This window comes from Cervus elaphus, chromosome 4 (assembly GCF_910594005.1).
Source record: "Cervus elaphus chromosome 4, mCerEla1.1, whole genome shotgun sequence".
NCBI lineage: Eukaryota > Metazoa > Chordata > Mammalia > Artiodactyla > Cervidae > Cervus > Cervus elaphus.
The window spans coordinates 35,339,476-35,360,306 of record NC_057818.1 but is presented as its reverse complement, the minus strand read 5'-3'; the positions used below and the strand labels follow the sequence as shown (position 1 = coordinate 35,360,306).

Here is a 20,831-nt window from a genome sequence, read left to right as displayed (position 1 = left end):
AGAATGTGGTATGTACATACAATGGAACATAATTCAGACTTAAACAGGAATAAAATTCTGAAATATGCTATAACATGCAAAGACACGCAAAGTATAAAAAGCCAGACACGAAAGCACAAATACTGTATGATTCCATTCACACGAAGCTCCTGAAATACTCAAATTCATAGGCTAGAAAGTAGAATAGTGGGTACCAGGGTTTGGGTGCATAGGAAGCTATTGTTAAATGGACGCTGAGTTTCAGTTTGTGATGATAAAAAAAATTCTGGAGATGGATGATGATGATGATAATGTAAATTTACTTAATGTCACTGAAATTAAAATGGTTAAAATGGTAAATTGCATGTTGTGTATATTTTCCAAAAATAAAAAAATCCACAAAAAATCCCCAAATAAAACAAAAAACCTATGGGAGGCAGTGGGGTTATGCCCAGGTTGCAAGAGAGACCAGAGAGTAAGGAGTCTGAATGCAGCACCAAGACCTCACCCAGTGGACAAGTGAGCATGGAGTGTGGATGTCCTGAGAGGTGCACTCGAGACAGTGAAAAAAAAAGCCAGGTGTTCTGCAGCCCAGGCAACTTTGCAGCAGCTCTCCTTGACTGAGTGAGCAGCACAGGCTCAGCCCAGCAGAGAGAAGCCAGTAGTGCTCCCTCCCTCCAAGGACTCAAATCGAGAAACCATCTGCTTCACCCAACTGTTTCACAGATGGACACAAATTCAGGGCAAGTCAACGTGTCTTTATTAAGGACTCTCTCTGTGGCCAGGCTTTGAAGGGACCCTGGGAAAAATCAGTATGGAAAGGGGAGAATATCCCCAGCTGTCAAAGCATCACTCCTTATAACATATAACCTGCCCAAGGCCTCAGTCCAATGTGAAAAGGCATAAGGTTGAGCAGGATGAATGGCGAACGGCAAACTGTTTGCAATGGTGGGGCAGTGGCAATCTGGGTGGACTTCCCATAAGAAGTGGCTTGAAGTTGACCTTGATGGATGGGAGGATTTGGAGAAGGAAGAGAAGCGTTTGTTCTGAGTCTGGGTAGCTGGGCAGAATCCGGCAGAAAGGGCCTGAACTAATCCAATGGTCAGTGAGATAGCTGGACATCATGGGATGTCAGGCTGAAGAGGGTGATTCTGGGCCCCAAACAGGCTAAGGCTCTGTCATGGAAGGAATATAGACCCTCTGCAGGACCTGGACTGGGGAGGGCAGGATGCTTGTCCCAGACACGTCCACGGCTAGTGTTCCTAGCCTGCGTGGTGGGACAATCCCTAAGGCTCCCTCCTGCAGAGCCGCTCTCAGAATTGCCTTGCTTTTCAGGTCCTTAATTCTGGTGCAGCCTCTTCCAAAAGGCCATCTTCTTCTCCCTGAGCATCACACCCACCCTTGTGGTTAAATCCAGCTGCAGGTACTTCTCATCCTTGTTGTAGCGTGGCCAGTAGGGCAGCTTCCCACCATTGGGGTTTCTGCCCAGGAGGAAGGAGAGAGGATTACATGAGCTCGTCTTCATCTTGCCTCCTTCTGTTACTTTTCCCTCATACACTTTCCCTTTGGGAGGTAGGGTTCAAGAAGGCCTTACAGAGATGATATTTAGACAGATCTTTAAGAAAGAGGAGGAAAAGTGTGGTGGGAGGGCACTTTGAGGCAGAGGGAACTGTATGTGCAAAGGGTTGGAGGTATGAAAGCCCAGGGCTTTTGGAAGAAAGCACAAGTACAGGGTTAGGTGAAAATATAGAGTGTGTCAAGAGAATAGGTGTGGAGAAGAGATGAAACAGGAAGGATTTTGAAGACTTTTGTTCCAAGTGAAGGGGATGGGACTTTATCTGGGAACAAAGGGAAGCCATGAAGTTTTAAGTGGGTGACTTGGTCAAATGATATTTCAGAAAGATCCCTTGAGTGTCATCAGGAGGATGGAGAGAAAGGAGAGAGAACGTGAAGATGGAAACTAGTTGCAAGACTAGCCAAAGCTCAGATCATAAGTCATCTCTGCCAGGAAACCGCCCCTGCCCACCCCAGGTCAGTCAGACACCTCCTCTATGCTCTCATAGTGCCTTCTGCTTCCCTAACACAATTCTCATCATGCCAGATGGTAATTTAATATCTTTGTTAACTATTAACAGGATGCTGGCAGATGGGGATCATGTCTATGATACCCTTGAATTCCAGCTCCCAGTATTGAGCTGGCCACAAAAAAGCGCATTGGTAGTGACTATGGAATGCTTGAGTGAATGAAGGATGTGGTCATGGGACAGAAAGAGGCACATTCTAGGGACATTTAGGCCTGGGTGCCTTTTCTATGGGACATACAAGGACAAATACCTGAAACAGCTGACCACTGGGTCTAGCGCTGGTAGGAAGACCACCCACACGTGTTGGGGGATCAGACTCACCCTGAGCGAGCAAAGTTGGCCCAGTATTTCATCATCTGGAGGCTCAGTGCCTTCTCCTTGCTTGAGGAATGGCCTGGAGGCAGAATGGAAGGTAGGGTTTAGAACGGACCATGGGGTGGGGACATCCCACCCCACTGCTTCCATGCTGGGAGGCTTTCATTTGAGAGAGTATTCCAGATTAAGAATTTACTAGCTAACTCCCTGTGGTCAGCCAGGGAGGGTGGGGTCAGAACACAAAGATGGAGAGATTGACACCCAGCGGGGAGTCAGGTGGGGCTTCGGCACCTTTGGAGAAAGGACTCCCAAAGATGAAGCCGATCTCATCTCCGTGGTCTGCCCCATCAGTGCGGGGTTTTACGATAGTGCCAGGAGCGTAGTGCTCAAACTCATACAGATAGACAGGGAAGCCAGCATCTAGGAACAAGAAACCCAATGAAGGCTGCTGAAAAAGACTCAACCTGGACTTCTCATCCACCCTACACATCCCACCCACCTGCATCAAGCAGGGGGAAGAGTTTGGGCTTCAGAATCCAGGGAGCAGATTCGAATCCTACCTATACTACTCATTAGTCACGTGACCTGGGGCAAGACACCCAACCTCTCAGAGCTGCAAGTCCTCATCTGCAGACTAGGGACGTGAAAACAGTTCATGGGATTGTGGTAAGCCTTCTTCTTCCTTCCACTGAACCTCTCCTCTCTCTGTTTGGCACTGAAGGTTCTTCAGTGTCTACCTTCTCCAGCCCCTCCTTTGACCTCTCACCCACGTGTTGCCCAAGCCTGGGTCAGCCTGGGTAGGATCTCCAAGATACCCCTATAGAGGCCTGTCCTTGCAGCCAGGAGACCTTCCCTGACCACCCTAGGTTGTTTCCTCTGGGCTGGCCTTGGCCTTGCCCTCTTCAGCCCTAAGGAACAGCCTCTCTTCTCTGCAGTTGACAGCATGCTGTCTCTTCTGTGGCCACTTGGAATTCTACATCAGCCCAGAGGTACAGAGAGGGTGAGTGAGTGATTGGTCAGCCCAGTGGCAAGCAGCACCAGTGGACAGGGTGTGGCCACTCTTGAGAACCCCACATACTGCGGTGGTAGCGGGCAGCCTGCAGTGTGGAGTACACAAAGGTAGCATCCCCAGCTAGGTCCATCACATGTTTTTGTAGCATCTTCTGGTCATGGTCATCCACATCACTCAGGTACTCCTCCATCACCAGTGGTAACTGCTCCTTGGTGACATTCTAAGTGGGGAAGTCACACCCACCCTGAGGTGTGGGGTGCCAGCTGGGTCACAGGTAAGCACACCAGTGACTTGGATCCAGGCTCGGCACCCCCAGGAGTTTTTGGCCTGGGTGTGGGGGGATGAGGAGCCTCCTGGGAAGGTCTCCCCCTTTGACAATTCTTACCCCAGTGTTTTAGCTGCATGAGAACTGCCTGCTCTGTCCCCGAGGAAGTCTGGAGAGCCTTGCCCAGTAGCAGCCACCTGATCCCATGCAAAACCCCAGGCCCCCCCCAAGGAACATCTCTGTCCTAGCTGGGAGCCCTTTGTGAAGAGCAGCTAGTAGGTAAAAATAGGGAGGCTGCCTTGACCAACCAAACAGAGCACACGTGATAGCACGGCCCCTCACCAACAGGGTGCTGGTACTCCAGAGCAGCTTGATGATGGTTTCTTTCCTCAGATGGCTCATTGGAAACTTCACGATCTGCTCCACAAGGCAAGGGCCCAGGTGTAGGCCAGGCCCAAACATTAGGAAGGATTCCAGCTGTGCCACATCAGGCCCCAAGGCTCTTCTCAGAACAGGAGTACCCATGACCTTTCCCGCACTCCTGCTCCCAACCTCTCCATCACTAACTTGGTTTGGAGCTGCAGTGAGGGCTGGGAGGGCCCTCCTGAGCTTGGGCATCTGCCCTGATCCACCCGGGAGCAAGGGAGGGACCCAGGATGTACAGCCGCCTGGTGGGGAAGGAATGGATATGAGGACCCATTCACACTATGAGCTAAGGATTTGGGGGCCCCCAAACCTCCAAGAGACTACACTTCTCTCCCTCTCATTATTCCTGTACAGTTCTCACTGCACAGGGACTGCAGGAGGCTCCCAAGCTCTTGGGCATCCCCAGAGAGACCTCTGGAATCTGACGTGGTACCCAGCACTGCTCATAAGGCATCCTCTGCTACCCCTACTGTGATGGGCATCCCTCCTTTTCACTTACAAAAGGCAAGAGCCAGTTGAACTCCAGACTGTTGACACCCAAAAGGTAAGGCACAGGTGCAACCTGCCCCTGAATCAGGACCACAATGGGGTTGTCCTGGAACACTACACCGTCCACCACGGGGCTCATGAACCACACAATCTATAAGGCAAGGGGGTTTCCAGTCAATCCTCCCACTTACCCTCCTAGGACCCCGTTGGTCTAAGATGACAGCTCAGCAAGTTCCAGAAATCATTCTAGTATATGTGCTTTGACTGGGAAAAAGCTGGGGCTCAGTCAACCTGGTGTGAGAGAGGATTAGCCACAGGCAGGACCAGGCTACTCAGACTCAGGATTCCCCCATCTCCCACCCCTCGGCTGACACCAAGAGGTGTTCACATAGCGCATTCTCTCATCTCTTGAAAATCTTTGCTAAGACTTCTCTTTTCCTTCTATTTAAAATCCTACCCCTCCCAACATGCCCAACCTCCTTACTCTCCTTCTTTTGTTTCCATTAACTTATCATCTCCTAAAGAAGTGAATAATTCATTTATTTATAGTGTTTATTGTCTGCCCCCAGTGGAACATCAGCCCTGTGAAGGAATTTTGGCCTGAGTATCCTAAGTGGCTCACAAAAGATGTTCAGACAGAATGGGGCCTGCTCACCTCTTGAGGGTCTTCCTGGCCGCGCAGTTTGAAGAATCTCTGTGGGAAGAGAAAAGGATGGGACTAAAGGGAATCTTCTACGGCATGGTGCCTGGGGAGGCTGGGTACCAGGTCAGAAGGATGCAGGCAGCTGGGTCAGAGGCCGGAAGGAAGTTCTACCTACCATCTTCTGGGAAACACGCATCACCTCAGCCCCTGATAGTGTTCTCAGGCAGTCTACCAGAATCTTTGTGCTGTTGTGGTTGCAGCCTGCCAGCTGGGCAATCTTCTGTGAAGAGAAGAGGTGCTTGGGGGTGTGCCCATCCTGCCTCCCTTGCTGAACCTTAGGAGAGAGGAGGCACTTACCTTGGCCACCTTCAGTGGGTCAGGAGTGATGAAGATTTGGAGTGCTGCGGTGCCACTCTGGGAAATGGCCCGATGGAAGAGACCCCGGGCTAGGGGTGATGTCATCTGCAGGGGTGGGGGGAGTGGCAGCCATGACATGCACAAATGGGGACCACTTGGGCAGTTTGGGGTGACTTTCTGGCCTGGGTGGGCTGCTTGAAGGGGCCCAGAAAGGGCAGAAGCAAGGAGGGAGACAGGAGTTCTGGGTTGGAGTCCTAAACCTAGAGCCTGTGCCTTCCACTCTCTGGGCATCCATGTCCTGCTCTGTGGAATGGCCCCAGGGGTCCCGCAGGGCATCTGGTGTTGCTGCAGTGGTTCTGCTGGTGTAACAAACCAATAGGGGCCCCCCTCTGCTACTGGGCTAGGAATATGGGAAGGGGACCCTATGGTTCCCATGACCCCAATTACCTGCACTGATAGTTCTTAGCCTTCCCCTGCTACCCAGGTTGGAGAAGTGAAGTGAAGTTGCTCAGTTGTGTCCAACTCTTTGCGACCCCATGGACTGTAGCCTACCAAGCTTCTCCGTCCATGGGATTTTTCAGGCAAGAGTACTGGAGTGGGTTGCCATTTCGGACCCCCATCCTGTCCCCTGGGCACCTCAGACTTAATGTGCCCCAAATTTGCTCCAGCCACTCCCCATCTGGGTGTTGTCCCTTATCCACACCATCCACCTGGGCCTTCCCTCTCTCCTCTGGTCATCTGCATGCTGCAGTTGGCCCTGTCCTGTCTACTTGGCCTCCCACATCACTCATCTATTGTCCATCCTTCCCGCTCCTATTTCAGAACTAGCCCCCATTAGATACACCATCCCTCACCCCAAGCTGGTCTCCAAGCCTCTGTTTGTGCTTCATTTTAACCCAGACCCAGCAGATAGAGCCAACTCTAAAGGCACATCTGATTGTGTCACTCCCCTGCTTAAAATATTTGCCTGCTCTCCAAGGCATTTTCAACAAAGTTGCTTAATTTCTCTGGGCCTCACTTTCTTCCTCTGTAGATGGAGAACACTTTTCTTTTTGTAGAGTGCAGAAAGGGAATAGTCCTCTTTTTGGATTGTTGAGGTAATTCAATGAATGAATACATGTAAGGTGCTTAGAAAAGTGACTGGCACACGGAATGTGCTCAAGTGTTTGAGTGTTATTACTGTGGCCCACGAGGTCCTGTGTGACGTGCTCCCCGCTGACTGCCCAGCCACATGTCCCTCACAGGGCACCTGACCTACCCTCAAACTCTAGGTGAGCAGTACCCCAGAAGTCAAGGGCAAAGCCCAGTCTCTAACCTAGGCCTCACTCCTACGCCTGATCTGTGGCCCCAACCCTGCCCAGAGGGCACACAGTGGTCTCTGTTTCGGGCATAGACCTCTGGGGGAATGTGGAGAGGCAGGAAGTGCTGGATGATCTTTCTGGCCCACCACAGTCATAGTCTTAGCATTGCCTTTTCTGGGCTGGCTTGGTTTCCTCCCTGAATGGAACAGATATCCTTGGCTGTGAGGGGTGGTACCCATGGCAGTGGTGAGGGCAGGTCTGTGGATTGGAATGTAAAGTATACCCAAATCTGCACAAGTATATGTGCAGAACCCATGGGCCACGCGGTCCTGCGACTGTGCTTAGGTCTATCTGGGCATTGCACTCACCAGTCCCGAGATGCACATGGCCCCTGATGACTGGCCGAACAAAGTCACGCAGCCTGGGTCTCCGCCGAAGGCTTCGATGTTCTTCTGCACCCAGCGCAGAGCCGCAACCTGGTCCAGCAGCGCCCAGTTTCCGCGCGCTTGGCTGTCCCCAGTGCTGAGCGCGCGGGGCTCACTATCAGCGTCAGGAGCCCCGACGCCTGGGTGCTGGGGAGCCCCGCGCCTTGTCCCGCCCTATCCCTCAGAGACTAGGCCTAACCACCGCATTTCCTTCCTTATAATTGGGCGCCGCCCCATGCGGTATCTAGCACCTACCTGTCTGCTCCAAGTATTAGACCCCTCCCTGCCACGCCCCTCACGAGGATCCGCTCCATAGGCCACGCCCCCTTTCTTCCACCCAATCCTCACCTCCTCCGCCTTTAGTCCAAGAGCCGAGGAGGCCCCGCCCCTGACCCCAGGCGCGGGTTTCCGGTCCCGCCCACCTGAGGAAGCCCAAGATGCCGAGCCTGTGCTGCAGAACCACGACCACCACTTTCTCCCTGGCAGCCAATTCGGAGCCATCATAAGTGGAAGCGGAACCCACGAGGAAGGCGCCTCCTGGGAACCAGATCATCACCTGGGCGAGAAGGGCTGAGTCCTGAGCGGGACAGCGGGGTGCTTGAGTGGGATGGTGGGTGGTTGAAGGCTGAGTACTCACGGGCTGCAGAGGGTCTCCGCGCGCTCGCACTGGCGCGTGCACATTCAGGTATAGACAGTCCTCACTGAAGTGTAGCCATTTATATCGTTTGTGTGTGTTGAAATACATGGAGGTGACCTGTCCCCAGGACTCCTGGAGGCACCTGTGGACACGATATGAGTTGGGTTTCAGTGCCGTGATGATAGTGGGGAGAATGGTTTCAACCCAGGTTCCTGTATTGAGGGACTAGAACCCGAGGCAAGATTCAGGCAACGTGTGGCTGTGTGTGCGTGTGTATTCTTGTCCTAGCAGCCTCCACTAACATTAGGTCCAGGGGTAAGAGGCAGGTTGGCATTCCCTGCCTTGCACCTTGGTGTGCCTGTTCCCAAGGAAGGAAGCAGTTCCCTGCTCCTGTTGGAGACCTGTTGGTGCTGTCAAGCTAGAAACCTGGGTGCCCTGGGCCACCTCCTTTCTTACATGCCCTGTCCTCCTCTCAGTCTCTATTCTGACTCCAAAACAGCGTTTGAATAGGCCCCCTCTGTTCACTTCAAGGCTACTGCCCTGTGAAGGCCACCATCACTCTGGCCAGGACTCTGCCCCTGCCTCTTCACCTCCCCTCCAACTCATCTTCCACTCCCTGGCCAGAAAGATTGACAGATAACACAAATCTGACCATGTCACTCCCCTCCTTATTACCTTCCCTGGTTCCTCCTGCCCCCAGGATAAAGTCTAGGTTCACCCACAATGACCTAGGCTCTCCTTCCCATCTAGTCATCTCCTCCCAGTCACTCTTTGCTCCAAATACACATGACCTCTTGCCTCCCACCTCCAAGCCTCCATGCCTCTGTTCTCTCTACCAAATGCCTTCTCCTCTGCCCAGCAAGCTCCTACTCACATTTAAGGTCCAGCTTATGTGTGTGTCTGCTGGGCACTTTCTCCTCTGGGCTTCCCAAACCTCTATACACCACTAACTATAATACTGACTTGGAGTAATTTTGATTGGTTGTTTTTGCTTTCAAAGGGTAGGGATGGAGATGTGTTCAGCTGATTCCTGGCACTTGGCCCTGTACCTATGCACTGTATGGATCTTGGGCTGTCAGGCCATCTTACCTTTCCTCCATGCTGGCCCAGCCCTGGGGATGGCTATTCTTATAACAGGTGGGGCTGGGCGCATTTGACTGGATGCAGGAACCCTGTCTACCTACTCCTCTGTTCCCTTCTCTTGTGCCAGCCTGTCTTCACTGTGTGAATGTGTGTTTTTGTAGGTGTAATTCATCCCCACCTCCCTAACCCTAGATCATCACATGCTCCTTTTCATTCCTTCCCCACAGCACTTCAACATACCTTGGTCCAAACCTATCCTCTACTACCCACCTTCTCCAGCAACTAATCTATCTCTCTCTTCCCCCTCACGGCCAAACTTTTCAATAAGTTTTCTTTCCCTCCACACCTACCAGCCTGTCCAAGATCACTGGTAGGCAACTTGTCTCTTTCTACAGATTGTCTTTGCTTGACTTCTCAGCAGCAGCTAACATTGGTGTTAGGATCAGTTCAGTTCAATAGCTCAGTCATGTCTGACTCTGCAACCCCATGGACTGCAGCACGCCAGGCCTCCCTGTCCATCACCAACTCCTGGAATTTACTCAGACTCATGTACATTGAGTCAGTGATGCCATCCAACTATCTCATCCTCTGTCGTCCCCTTCTCCCGCCTTCAATCTTTCCCAGCATCAGGGTCTTTTTCCAATGAGTCTGTTCTTCACATCAGGTGGCCAAAGTATTGGAGTTTCAGTTTTAGCATCAGTCCTTCCAATTAATATTCAGGACTGATTTCCTTTAGGATGGACTGGTTGGATCTACTTGCAGTCCAAGGGACTCTCAAGAGCCTTCTCCAACATCACAGTTCAAAAGCATCAATTCTTCGGCGCTCAGCTTTCTTTATGCTGTCCCATAAATCACATCCAGCATCCCAGCAGGAAAGCCAGGGGTCTTAGAGCCTAGAACTGGGGTTATAAGCATTTGAGGCCTCTGTCTCCAACCTGCCACTAAAGCCATTCCCATCAAAGTCACCAATGACTTCCATCTTGCTAAATCTCTCCCATCATCTTACTTGCCCTGGTAGCCCCTCTGTATGGTTGACCATTCTCTGCTTCTTCAAAGCTTTCCTTCTCTGTTGTTGTTCAGTCACCAAGTCATGTCTTATTCTTTGCGACCCTGTGGACTACAACATGCCAGTCTCCTCTGTCCTCCACTGTCTCCCAAAGTTTGCTCAAACTCATGCCCGTCGAGTCGGTGATGCCAACTCATCGAGTTGGTGATCCAACCATCTCATCCTCTGCCACCTGACTTCCTTCTCTAGGCTTCTGTAATCCCACTCCCCTGGTTTTCCTGCCACCTCATGGGTGACTCCTCCTCCTCTTCTTTCCAGCCTAAGCAGGCGAATGCCCCAGGCCTCAACCCTCATTTCTCTTTTCAGTCTGATTATTCTTTCCTGAGCTGATGTCCTTCAGGCCTAGGGCTTCACACCACTGACCTTCTGATGACTAGTCTCCTTCCAGCTCCCTTTGTCCAAACCATCTATTCCACATCTCCACATGGATATCTATTAGACATGCCAAACTTAACATACCCCAAAATGAACTCTTGTTTTGCCCAAACGTGCTCTTGTCCTAGTCTTCTCCATTTAGGTAAATTGTGCCTCTATTTGCCTTGCTGCTCTGCCCCCAAACTAGTCATTATCCTTGATTATTCTTCTTTCCTTGTGACTCACATCCAGTTCTCCAGAAAATCCTGTCAATTTTACCTTCAGAATAAATCTGGAGCCTGACTACTCCCACCCATCTCCACTGTAACTACCCTGGTCAAAGCCACCATCTCTGTAAGAGCTTTCTTTCTCCCTGTTCTCCCCTTAATTACCACCCACAGTCTGTTTTAAGTTATCCACAAATTCTTACACCTGACACTCTGTGTTCCAAACAGCCAGTGGCCAATATTCCCACAACAGATACCCAGATGTTTATGCAAGGGACACCCCAATCTCGAAACTCCTGATCCTCAGAGTTCCAACAATGGTTTTTCCATGTTCTGTCACCTGATCCATGGGGTTCCGAATAACAGTTGTCACACAATATTCAGAATGCCTAGGCTTCTCTCAGTGATAGCCAGTAGTTTAACAACCAACACTCCAGTGTTCCAGTAACAGTCAATCATGGTCTAACAGTGGACATCCTGTTTTTTAACAACTAGATACCCAGGTAGTTGTAGTTTTTTATATCACCTGACACCCAGGTTCTCACAGTAGACATTTTTTTAAATCCAGTAATTTATCCAACCGATGCTGAACAGTGTTAGTGTTCATCACAGAATGTTCTGGACAGTGCGTTACTCAATGGTCTGAGTGAACAGTGAATATACTTGTTCTTGGTAAACTGCCAAGCCCAGTGCTTCAAAGGGCAGTCATTGTCCCAACATGCTCATGTGACTCAGGCCCAGCTCGGGGTTGCATGAAGACCCTGGGACATTGAAACTGCAACTGAGTCCAGGTTTCCCCATATTCTGCAGTGAAGGGCTAGGGGTGACATGTGGCCTTCTTAGGTTCAAGCACCGAGGAAGAGGGAAGAGCTCAGGGTTCTGTGTGTGTGTGTACTGTTCCTTACACACATTTAGGGACACTCAGCTCCCCAGCAGGTCCTGGGGGCACAGTCAGTATGCATCTCCTCTTTGCCTGGAGCCTTCCCACAAGAGAATAAAAAACAGCCTTATCAGTGACTTAAGTACCATTTAGACCAGCTACTTCATTATATAGGTTTGGAAACTGAGGCCCAGTATGGTCCCCAGGCTTGCCCGTGGGCACAAGTGCACTCTTCGGTGAGTTGTTCAAACCCTGGCCCAGAAGCGGGCATGGGTTCTCCGCCTTGCTTGGGATCTGCCCACCTCCCAGCCCACAGTCCTCTGGTTCTTACGCAGGGGCGTAGGTGGTGGCATCTCTGATTCCTTCCCAGGGCTCTGGGGACTCTGGGGCAGCGAATCTGCGGGCACCCACAGGAGGTTTGGAGAAGGGAACTCCTAGGAAGACATTGATGGGTGTCTTCCCCACGTGTATCTGCTTTCCTCTGAGTGTCCCATATTTGGTATCCACTAGAGGCTCCTTGGTGTGCAAGGCACCTAGAAAGAGAAGAGAAGGGTCACCCTGGACACCAGAGACACCTTGACCCATCTGCCACAGCACCAGCTTGAAGCTTTTCACAATTGTGTCATTGCTTACTTCTTTTGTGTTCCTCTTAGTAATTTTATCTAGTGTATTTGATTTAAGATATCAAAGCTATGTTTGTTTGTTTGTTTTTCCCTTCCTGAAGCACCCCTGTCATTTCTTTCTCCTCCTCCCCCTTTATCAAAACTAAATTTTTCAGGAATTTCCAGATGGTCCAGTGGCTAGAACTCTGCACTCTTACTGCCAAGGGCCCAGGCTCAACCCCTGGCTGGGGAACTAAGATCTCACAAGTCACATGGTCAAAAAACAAAACAAAAAGCTGAAATTTACTGTGCCCTGGTTCCCTGGGGGCTCACCCTAGAAAATGACAGAAAGCAAATCTAATAAAAATATTATCGAACTTGATTGGGCATTAGAATCCTCTGGAGGAATCATCAGGAAATTCAAATTCCTGGGTCCCATTCTACATCCTCTGAAAGAGAATCTCAGGTTGCATCAGGAAATTAGATTTACAACCCCTTCTAGGAGATTTTGATGCAACTCATTTTTCGAATAGCATTGATATAGCTGAGTGCCAAAGAATTGATGCTTTCGAACTGTGGAACTGGAGAAGGCTCTTGAGAATCCCTTGGACTGCAAGATCAAACCAGTCAATCCTAAAAGAAATCAACCCTGAATATTCATTCGAAGGACTGATGCTGAAGCTCAAGCTCCAATACTTTGGCCACCTGATGCAAAGAGCTGACTCACTGGAAAAGACCTGATGCTGGTAAAGACTAAAAGCAATAGGAAAAGGGGGTGGCAGAGGATGAGATGGTTAGATAGCATCACTGACTCAATGGATTCAATGGACATGAATTTGAGCAAACTCTGGGAGACAGTGGAGGACAGAGGAGCATGGCGTGCTGCAGTCAGGCAGCAAAGAGGGATCAAAAAGAGTTGGACATGACTGAGCAACTGAATAACAACAGTTGGTGTGGTAAGAACACACCCTCACACCCTAGCTGCAGGCGGCCTCTCTGCCCACATCCCCAGGTCTTACTTGAGTAATATCTGGGCACAAAGAACTGGCTGTGATAGTGACCCTTCAAACATGGAGGTGTGTGCCAGTGGGGGCAAGGGACCATCTCAAACCTCCTCTGTGTGTGTGTAGTCCCTTGCAACTTACAAGGCCCTTTGTCATGGTCCTCCCATGTAGGCTTCTCAATGGCCCTTGGAGGAGTGGGGTGGGGCCTTGAGGCCCAGAGATGGTTAGTGACCAGCTTGAGATCTCATAGGACAGAGCCAGGAGGTCAAGATCTATCATATTACTCAGATTTGCCCTGAATTCTGGGTCCACCCATGATTGAATAGCTAATGACTATGATTGACTGATCTTTTATTATAGCTTGGCACTGTGCCAAACACTTTTATGCTCTCTCACCTCATCTGCCTAAAAAATTTATAAGGTAACTGTTTTGTATTTTCCTACTACACAAATGTGGAAATGGGGGTTCAAAGTGGTATATAACTTGTCCAGGGTGACACAGACTGTCTCACATCAGAGCTCTGCCTAAACAGTAATGTTTTACTGTCCTCACCCAGCCTCTGGGAGCACCTAAGCCTGTGACAGAGTGCTCTACACCCCTGAATCAGAGCTGATGAGGAGTGTTCCCGGTCCTACCTCTGCTACCCTGAGGCAATACGTAAACACTTATGAAAACAATATTCCATGTTTTTAGAAGTCATAAAATACTAATTAAAACCAAGAGTTACAATTTCCACTTAATAAATTAAAAACAATGGCACCTCGACTTCCCTGGCAGTTCAGTGGTTAAGACTCTGTGCTTCCAATGCAGGGGGCGGTGTGGTTCCATCCGTGGTCCCACATGCCTTGCCATCAAAAAACCAAAAACATAAAACAGAAGCAATATTGTAACAGATTCAGTAAAGACTTGAAAAATGGTCCACATCCAAAAAAAAAAAGAAAAATCTTTGAAAAATGATAGCACCCAATTCTGGCAAAGATGCAATGAAAAGGACACCCACATATGCTGTTGGTGGAAGATAAACTGATACACCACCTTGAAAAAATAATTTGGCAAAATGTACAAGAGTCATAAAATATTCACATGCTTTGACTCAGTAATTCCACTCTAGGTCCACCCTTATGAAACTAGTCAGAAATGTATTAAAAGAAAGACTTTATGAATCACAGTCATACTTGCCATAGTGAGAACAAGAAGCATTATTTGTATCTGGGGTTCAGGAAAAGTAAATGTAATTATGAACTCAAGTTATAAACTGTTTATGCATGATCTTAAGTGAAAAAAAAAAACAGAATAAAATTGTTTAGGTGCTTATATCACAGCTATATACAAATATGCAATAAAAAGACTAACAAACAATGTGCCAGAATGCTAAAGTTGTTTTAGCAAAGTTTCAAGTTAAAAAAATTTTTTAATGTGGGGACTTCCCTGGCGGTCCAGTGGCTAAGACTCTGCACTTCCACTGCAGAGGGCTCAGGTTTGATCCCTAGCTGGGGAGCTAAGTTCCTGCATGTAACCAAGAAAAAAAAAATTAATGTGTTAATATGGGCAAAACTAAATTATGATAGCCATCAGAATGGTGGTGGTTACTTGGAGTGTATTGCCTGGGAAGGTGCATGTCAGGTGCTGGAAATGTTCTAGATCTTTTTTTGTTTTTTTGGCCTTGCCTCATGACATGTGGGATCTTAGTTCCCCGACCAGGAATGTAACCCACCCTGCTGCATTGTAGCACAGAGTCTTAACCACTGGACCACCAGAGAAGTCCTGAAATGTTCTAGATCTTGATCTGGTTGGTGATTACACAATGATTTTACACACACACATACACTAAGATATATATATATATATATATACACACACACTAATATAATAAGATTTTTAAACAGTATTAATTGTATAAAGAATGTAAGTATACAATCATAATTATAACATATAGAGTTATGTAAATTATAAGATATATTTTATAAAAATGTAAATATAAATGTCCATGCTCCCAGCTGCCCACCACCCCCATCCACCCAGATCTCTAAATGTCCCTACCCTGCTGCCCCCAGGAGAGGTTGAGTTGGGGACCTGTCCCTATGGCCTATGTCCCTCTTGAACCAGGGAAGGGTAGGGGCTTACCCCAGGCTGTCTGCGCCACCAGAAGGAGGGTGAGGCTCAAGCACAGAATCCAATTCATTCTCCGGCCAGCCAGCTCCTGCCACAGTCTGGGACGATGTCCACCCCGCAGATGTCAGATGGCGGATGTGTCTGCGGCGAGCTGGGCTGTCCGACTTTTATCTTTTAATCATCAATAGAAGGTGAGAGGGTGGGAGAAATTGTAACCAGCTCTCCCATCAGCCCACAGCTGTATCTCTGCGTTGGGGTGATAAGTCACTGTCAATGGTCTTGGCTCTTTGAAAAACTGAGTGAAAAACTGCACTCATCTGTGCAATGGGCTTAAAGTTGAGGTAGTGTGAGTCAAGCACTGAGCACCAGTAGGTACTAAGTTTGGAGCAGAACCCCTGAGCACTTGTTTCTTGGCCCCCAGGTTTCCTCCCTGCGGATTTAAAGGCCCTACTCCCCGCCCACACACACATACACGGAGGCTTCCCTCCAGTTTGTGCAGTCCCTTTCACAGGCACTCCCTAACCCTTCTCACACATGCTGACTTTCTCAGCCAGGACCATGTGGGTCTGAAAGCAGCCATGATGTGGAAGTCCAAAACTGGGTGATGGTGGTCAGGGACCTGGGGTAACCAAATAAATATTAAAAACAAAACAAAAACTACCCTATCCTTTGACTAAGAAATTTGGTCTGGGAGACCATCCAAAACACACAAAAAGTTGTTTACAGGATGAGTGTCCTATAGCCTTGTTGACGACAGCCTCACCTCAGTAAGGCTGTAGGGGATGGGTGAAGAAGGATGTTACACCTACAGAATGTAATTTATGCTACACGGTCAGTAATATCATGTTCCGTGAGACTCTAGAGTAGCCAATGATTTAGCACTGGTTATGAGCCAGGCTACTGGGCTTGAATCCCAGCATTGCCACTTACAAGCTGTGTGAGTCTTCTGGACTCCAGTTTCTTCATCTGTAAATCCTGCATGATAATATTACTGAGTTGTAGTGAGGGTTAAATGTGTTCATGTAGGTAAAGCACTTCAAACAGGGAAAACCCATCGTCAGCTGTCATCGTTAGTCCTTGGGGAAAGGCTGATGTGGTTTAATAACTTGAAAAAGGGAGAATCTGAAATTGTATATTGAATATGACCATGGAAAGTACATACCAAAATACTCCAAAGATGTCTAAAGTAACAGGAAGGATTGATGCCAAAATGGTGTCTGTGGTTGGCTCTGAGTTGCAGAGTCATCATCAGTGACCTTGATTTTTTTTTCCTTCTTTTTCCTTTAAATTTTCTGTAGTTTCTACGTTTTCTTTAGCCAGCATTATGAAGAATGCATTATCATTGTGGGGTTTAAAGAGTCAGGTATGGGAGAGAACAGGGAAGGCAAGATCAGGGAAACACAGGTTACTAGCAGCTTCATCTGTCCTGGGCCACGTTTCTCTTTCTGGATCATATTCCCTTTCTCATTACTTTGAGCTGCTGGCCTCCCCTGCGGTCCATGTGTGGCCACATCACTAGGAGTATGGAGCCTGGTTTGAGGGAAGTGACAGAGCCACTTGTTTCTGCTTCCTAGGCTCCAACAAGGTTAGTTGGTTTTTTTTTTTTTTTCCCCATTTATTTTTATTAGTTGGAGGCTAATTACTTTACAATATTGTAGTGGTTTTTGCCATACATGGACATGAATCAGCCGTGGATTTACATATGTTCCCCATCCCGATCCCCCCTCCCACCTCCCTCCCCATCCGATCGCTCTGGGTCTTCCCAGTGCACCAGCCCTGAGCACTTGACAAGGTTAGTTTATCTGTTTGTACTAAGCATGTGTTACTGAAAGGAAGGGCCAAGCTGGGAGGTGGAGGGGAGTGTGAGTGTGGAGGACAAGGGAAGTGGGTGGTGGAAAAGGCAGATAAGACTGTGAGTGCACCTGCCAGGCAGGCCTGGAGGTCAGTCACCTGCAGGATCCTCAGCCCAGCTGTGCAGTAACTAGGCCAGCTCTGTGTGGGCCTTAAGGACCGGTCCTGCCAATAGCTGGCTCCATTCGTGCCCCCTCTCCCCGGGGAAGAAACAACCTTTCACCTGGGCCATATGGGTGGGAGTAATGCCAGGCCAGGCTTCTGAGTGGAGGACTCATGTGGGTCCCATCCAACGCCCGCATGGGGCACAGGGAACATTGAGTAGGTTGCTGGGTCAGTCAGGTGGCCCTGGGAAAACACTATCTTAGGGGTAAGAACCTGAGATTCTGACATGAAATGCTAGGTGATCTTCTCCTGGGTCACCCAGCACCCTCTGTTTGGTGAGAGAAAACTGAGGCTCTATCAAAAGATGGGGAAGCCTGGTGTGCGGCAGTCCATGGGGTCACAAAGAGTCAGAAACGACCGAGTGACTGAACTGAACTGAAATGAGGCTTCATCTGGTCCATGACTGGGCTTCAAAGATTCATGACAAGTCGGGTGGGGTGTCCTGAGGGGCCAGACCACAGGATGAAGCCAAGCTCCTGATAAGAGAAGGAGCCTGTGCCTGGAGCTCTGCAGACCCAGTGAGTGCGGTGCGGTCATCTCTCATTTCTGTACTGCCTGAACTATTGCAAAACTCCCCACTCTGGGCCTCACTTGCTGACAGTGCTAGCTATTGGAATCCCAGTTCCTCTGCCTACACCACCCCTTAGACCCTCACTCCGGCAGCTGGAGAGCTCACTCTAGGCATGAGGGCACAGTCTGGAGGGAGGCCCACAGTACTGGGAATGGGTCCTAGCTCCATCCTCACTCTGTGTGGCCTCAGGCAAGGTGCTTCCCCTCTCTGATCCTCAGTTTCTTCCTCTGTAAAGCGGGGATCCACTCGGGACCCCAGAGGATGGCCCAAAGGTCCTATAAGACTACTCAGGACCCCAGAGGATGGTCCAGAGCCCCGAGGGAGAGAAAGGATGTGAGTGAACTTGAGCACAGAGGGAAGCTCAGCAAGGCTCCTTGGGTGGGTGAGGCCTGGCCTTCTGATTGCCTGGTGCCCTGGGCCCTGGTCAAGACCTCCAGAGTCAGAAAAGTCAGCTCAGGGACAGTAGGGAGGGGCAAGGACAGCCCTAGAGAGGCTCCAGTGGGCAATGCCATCTCAAGACATGAGGAATCTGGGCTGATGGGAAAGGAAGCTCAATGGCTGGGACAGAGGGAGGAGGGATGTGTGGATGCCACTCTTCTCCAGTAACAGAGCTGGTATTTCTCTGCCAGGTAGCTTCCTATTCTTGGAATGGTTTTCCCAGGGCCTGGGCAAGCTGGGCTGGGAACTGGGGTCCAGGGGGACTGGAGGGTGTACATCTAAAATCCAAAAGGATAAAAAAAATAAATAAATAAAAAAAATTAAAAATAAATAAATAAATAAATAAAATAAAATCCAAAAGGAGGGACTGCAGGTACAGTGGGGGAGGGACTTGGATGACAGCTTCCCTGAGACCCTCAGGGAAGGCCAGAGACTCATTCAGAACATCACAGAGTTCCACCTGCCACCTCTTCTAGGCAGACACAGGTCCAAGAGTTATTTCAAAGTGGAAAAGCCTCATACTAACATTATGATAGCATCCCAAATGTCCCCTAGTTCTTCTATCTTTGAACTGTGGTTGAGGGAGCCATATGATCCCAAATGTCCCCTAGTTCTTCTATCTTTGAACTGCGGTTGAGGGAGCCATATGATTTTTTCAGACAGTGCAGTTGAAATCTGTGTCCACACCTACACCAGGGGGCAATTGTTGAGCACTTGCTGTGTGTCAGGCACTATTCCAGGCACTTTACAACTAATTATCATTCAGTCCTCATAGCGGATCCATGAAGGGGGAAAACACTATCATTATCCCCCATTTTACGGATGGGAAAACTAAGGAACAAAGAAACTAAATAACTTGCTCATACATATCTAGTAAATTGCTGAGCTGTATTGGAACCCTATTAGTGAGGGTATGTGTGTGTGGATGTGTGTGTGTGTGACTGGCGCTGGGTGTGAACACACTTGTCTGCATCTACTGGGAGTGTCTACCAATCTCTTATCGGATGGCTGGGTCCAGGTGTGCACGTTCGATCCTGCAGTACCCCCTGGTGCTCACACACTCACACTGCTCACTGGGTCCTTCCTGTCACCCTGCCTTGGGGAGGCTCCCTGGGTCCCTGCAGGGCAGGGCCTGGTCCTTCTGAATTTGTGGGTGCCCCTGGCTTGCTCCTTTCACTCTGGGTCCTGGGGCTGGACCATCAGTGGATGGAGGATGCTCTGCCAGCAAGGGAGGGGAGTTCCATGAGTAGTGGCCCAGGGAAGTGAGAGCAGAGAGGCCAGAAGACTGGAATCCTAGGAGCACCCTCTTCTCTGGCACTGCCTCCCCCTCAACCCCAAGCCACTGGGACCATGCCAAGTCATTCCTCTCCCTCCCATGGACAGAAAACCCTAGAAGTTGGGGGAAGGAGGAGAAGAAGGGGGAAACTTGACCTGGGGCATGGTCTGACGCCTCACCAGCAGGCTTGCCCACCCTCCTCGGAGCTTTCTGGCAGTGGTGACATGGAAACTGGTATGTGCCCCCCACCCCGCACATCCCTGTGGCTGCCAGGTGTGGTGTGCCCTCAGGCCTGGAGGAAGAGGCCTGTCTGTACCTCCAGCATGGTCTAAACCGACCCCTTGATTCCCAACCCGGTCCTGCTTGCCCCCAGGCAACCCCCTACCCTCCAGGAGTCTTCCTTCTCTCACCTTCTTGTCCCCTCAATTACCACGTCAGCCTGTTGCTTCTAAACCTAGAGCCCACTGGTGCCTTCTGTCCCGCCCAGGAAGCCTGCACTGGCCTGCTTCTTGCTCTCCCTGTCCCCTCTCTCATCACCACCCCCAGCCCATTCATGTCACACACCCCCACCTGATTAAACCTTTCCCAGGCTCTCTGTCACCCTCCAGTCCAGGCCCCTAGTCCAGCCTGCACGGCTGCTCCCAGTCTGGTCTTTGCTGGCCTCTTTGCTGACATACAGAACTGTGTTTTCTCAGCACATCTCAACCTCCAGCCCTTTGTTCCTGCTGTTCCATCTGCCAGGAATGCCCTCTTCCCTGCTCCCACCACTCAAGCCTACCCCCCTGGCCTGAGCCACTTCTGCTGGTCCTTCCGGTGTCAGCTTAGATGCCTTGTCCCCCAAGTCAGGCTGGTCTATGCCTCTGTGTCCCTATAGCCCTTTGTGTCTCCAGTAACACACTGTGGAATTGGAGCCTATTTAAGATCATGGCATCTGGTCCCATCACTTCATGGCTAATAGATGGGGAAACAGTGGATGCAGTGGCTGACTTTATTTTTCTGGGCTCCAAAATCACTGCAGATGGTGATTGCAGCCATGAAGTTAAAATATGCTTACTCCTTGGAAGGAAAGTTATGACCAACCTAGACAGCATATTGAAAAGCAGAGACATTATTTGTCAACAAAGGTCTGTCTAGTCAAGGCTATGGTTTTTCCAGTGGTCATGTATGGATGTGAGAGTTGGACTGTGAAGAAAGCTGAGCGCCGAAGAATTGATGCTTTTGAACTGTGGTGTTGGAGAGGACTCTTGAGAGTCCCTTGGACTTCAAGG

At 49.6% G+C, this 20,831-nt stretch overlaps 1 protein-coding gene across 8 annotated transcripts; it reads right to left on the bottom strand.

Annotated features, from left to right (window-relative positions):
* Positions 1-716: 716 nt before the first annotated feature.
* On the bottom strand, positions 717-15,690 carry CES4A (carboxylesterase 4A). Of its 8 annotated transcripts, none has more exons than XM_043898706.1 (14): positions 15,275-15,681; positions 11,875-12,076; positions 7,934-8,075; positions 7,719-7,852; positions 7,240-7,393; positions 5,571-5,675; positions 5,389-5,493; positions 5,226-5,264; positions 4,581-4,721; positions 3,998-4,132; positions 3,457-3,610; positions 2,670-2,798; positions 2,385-2,457; positions 717-1,460 (listed from the first exon to the last, which is right to left on the bottom strand). In XM_043898706.1, exons 1-14 carry the CDS (start codon positions 15,330-15,332, stop codon positions 1,319-1,321), a joined length of 1,713 nt encoding a protein of 570 aa, XP_043754641.1. In that variant the 5' UTR covers positions 15,333-15,681; the 3' UTR covers positions 717-1,318. The 8 variants fall into 8 exon arrangements, 7 of the variants coding, with proteins under 7 accessions (XP_043754641.1, XP_043754642.1, XP_043754639.1 ...); XM_043898707.1 differs by having other exon boundaries at positions 3,998-4,072; positions 15,275-15,676; XM_043898704.1 differs by having other exon boundaries at positions 5,389-5,490; positions 7,719-8,075; positions 15,275-15,687.
* Positions 15,691-20,831: the final 5,141 nt, after the last annotated feature.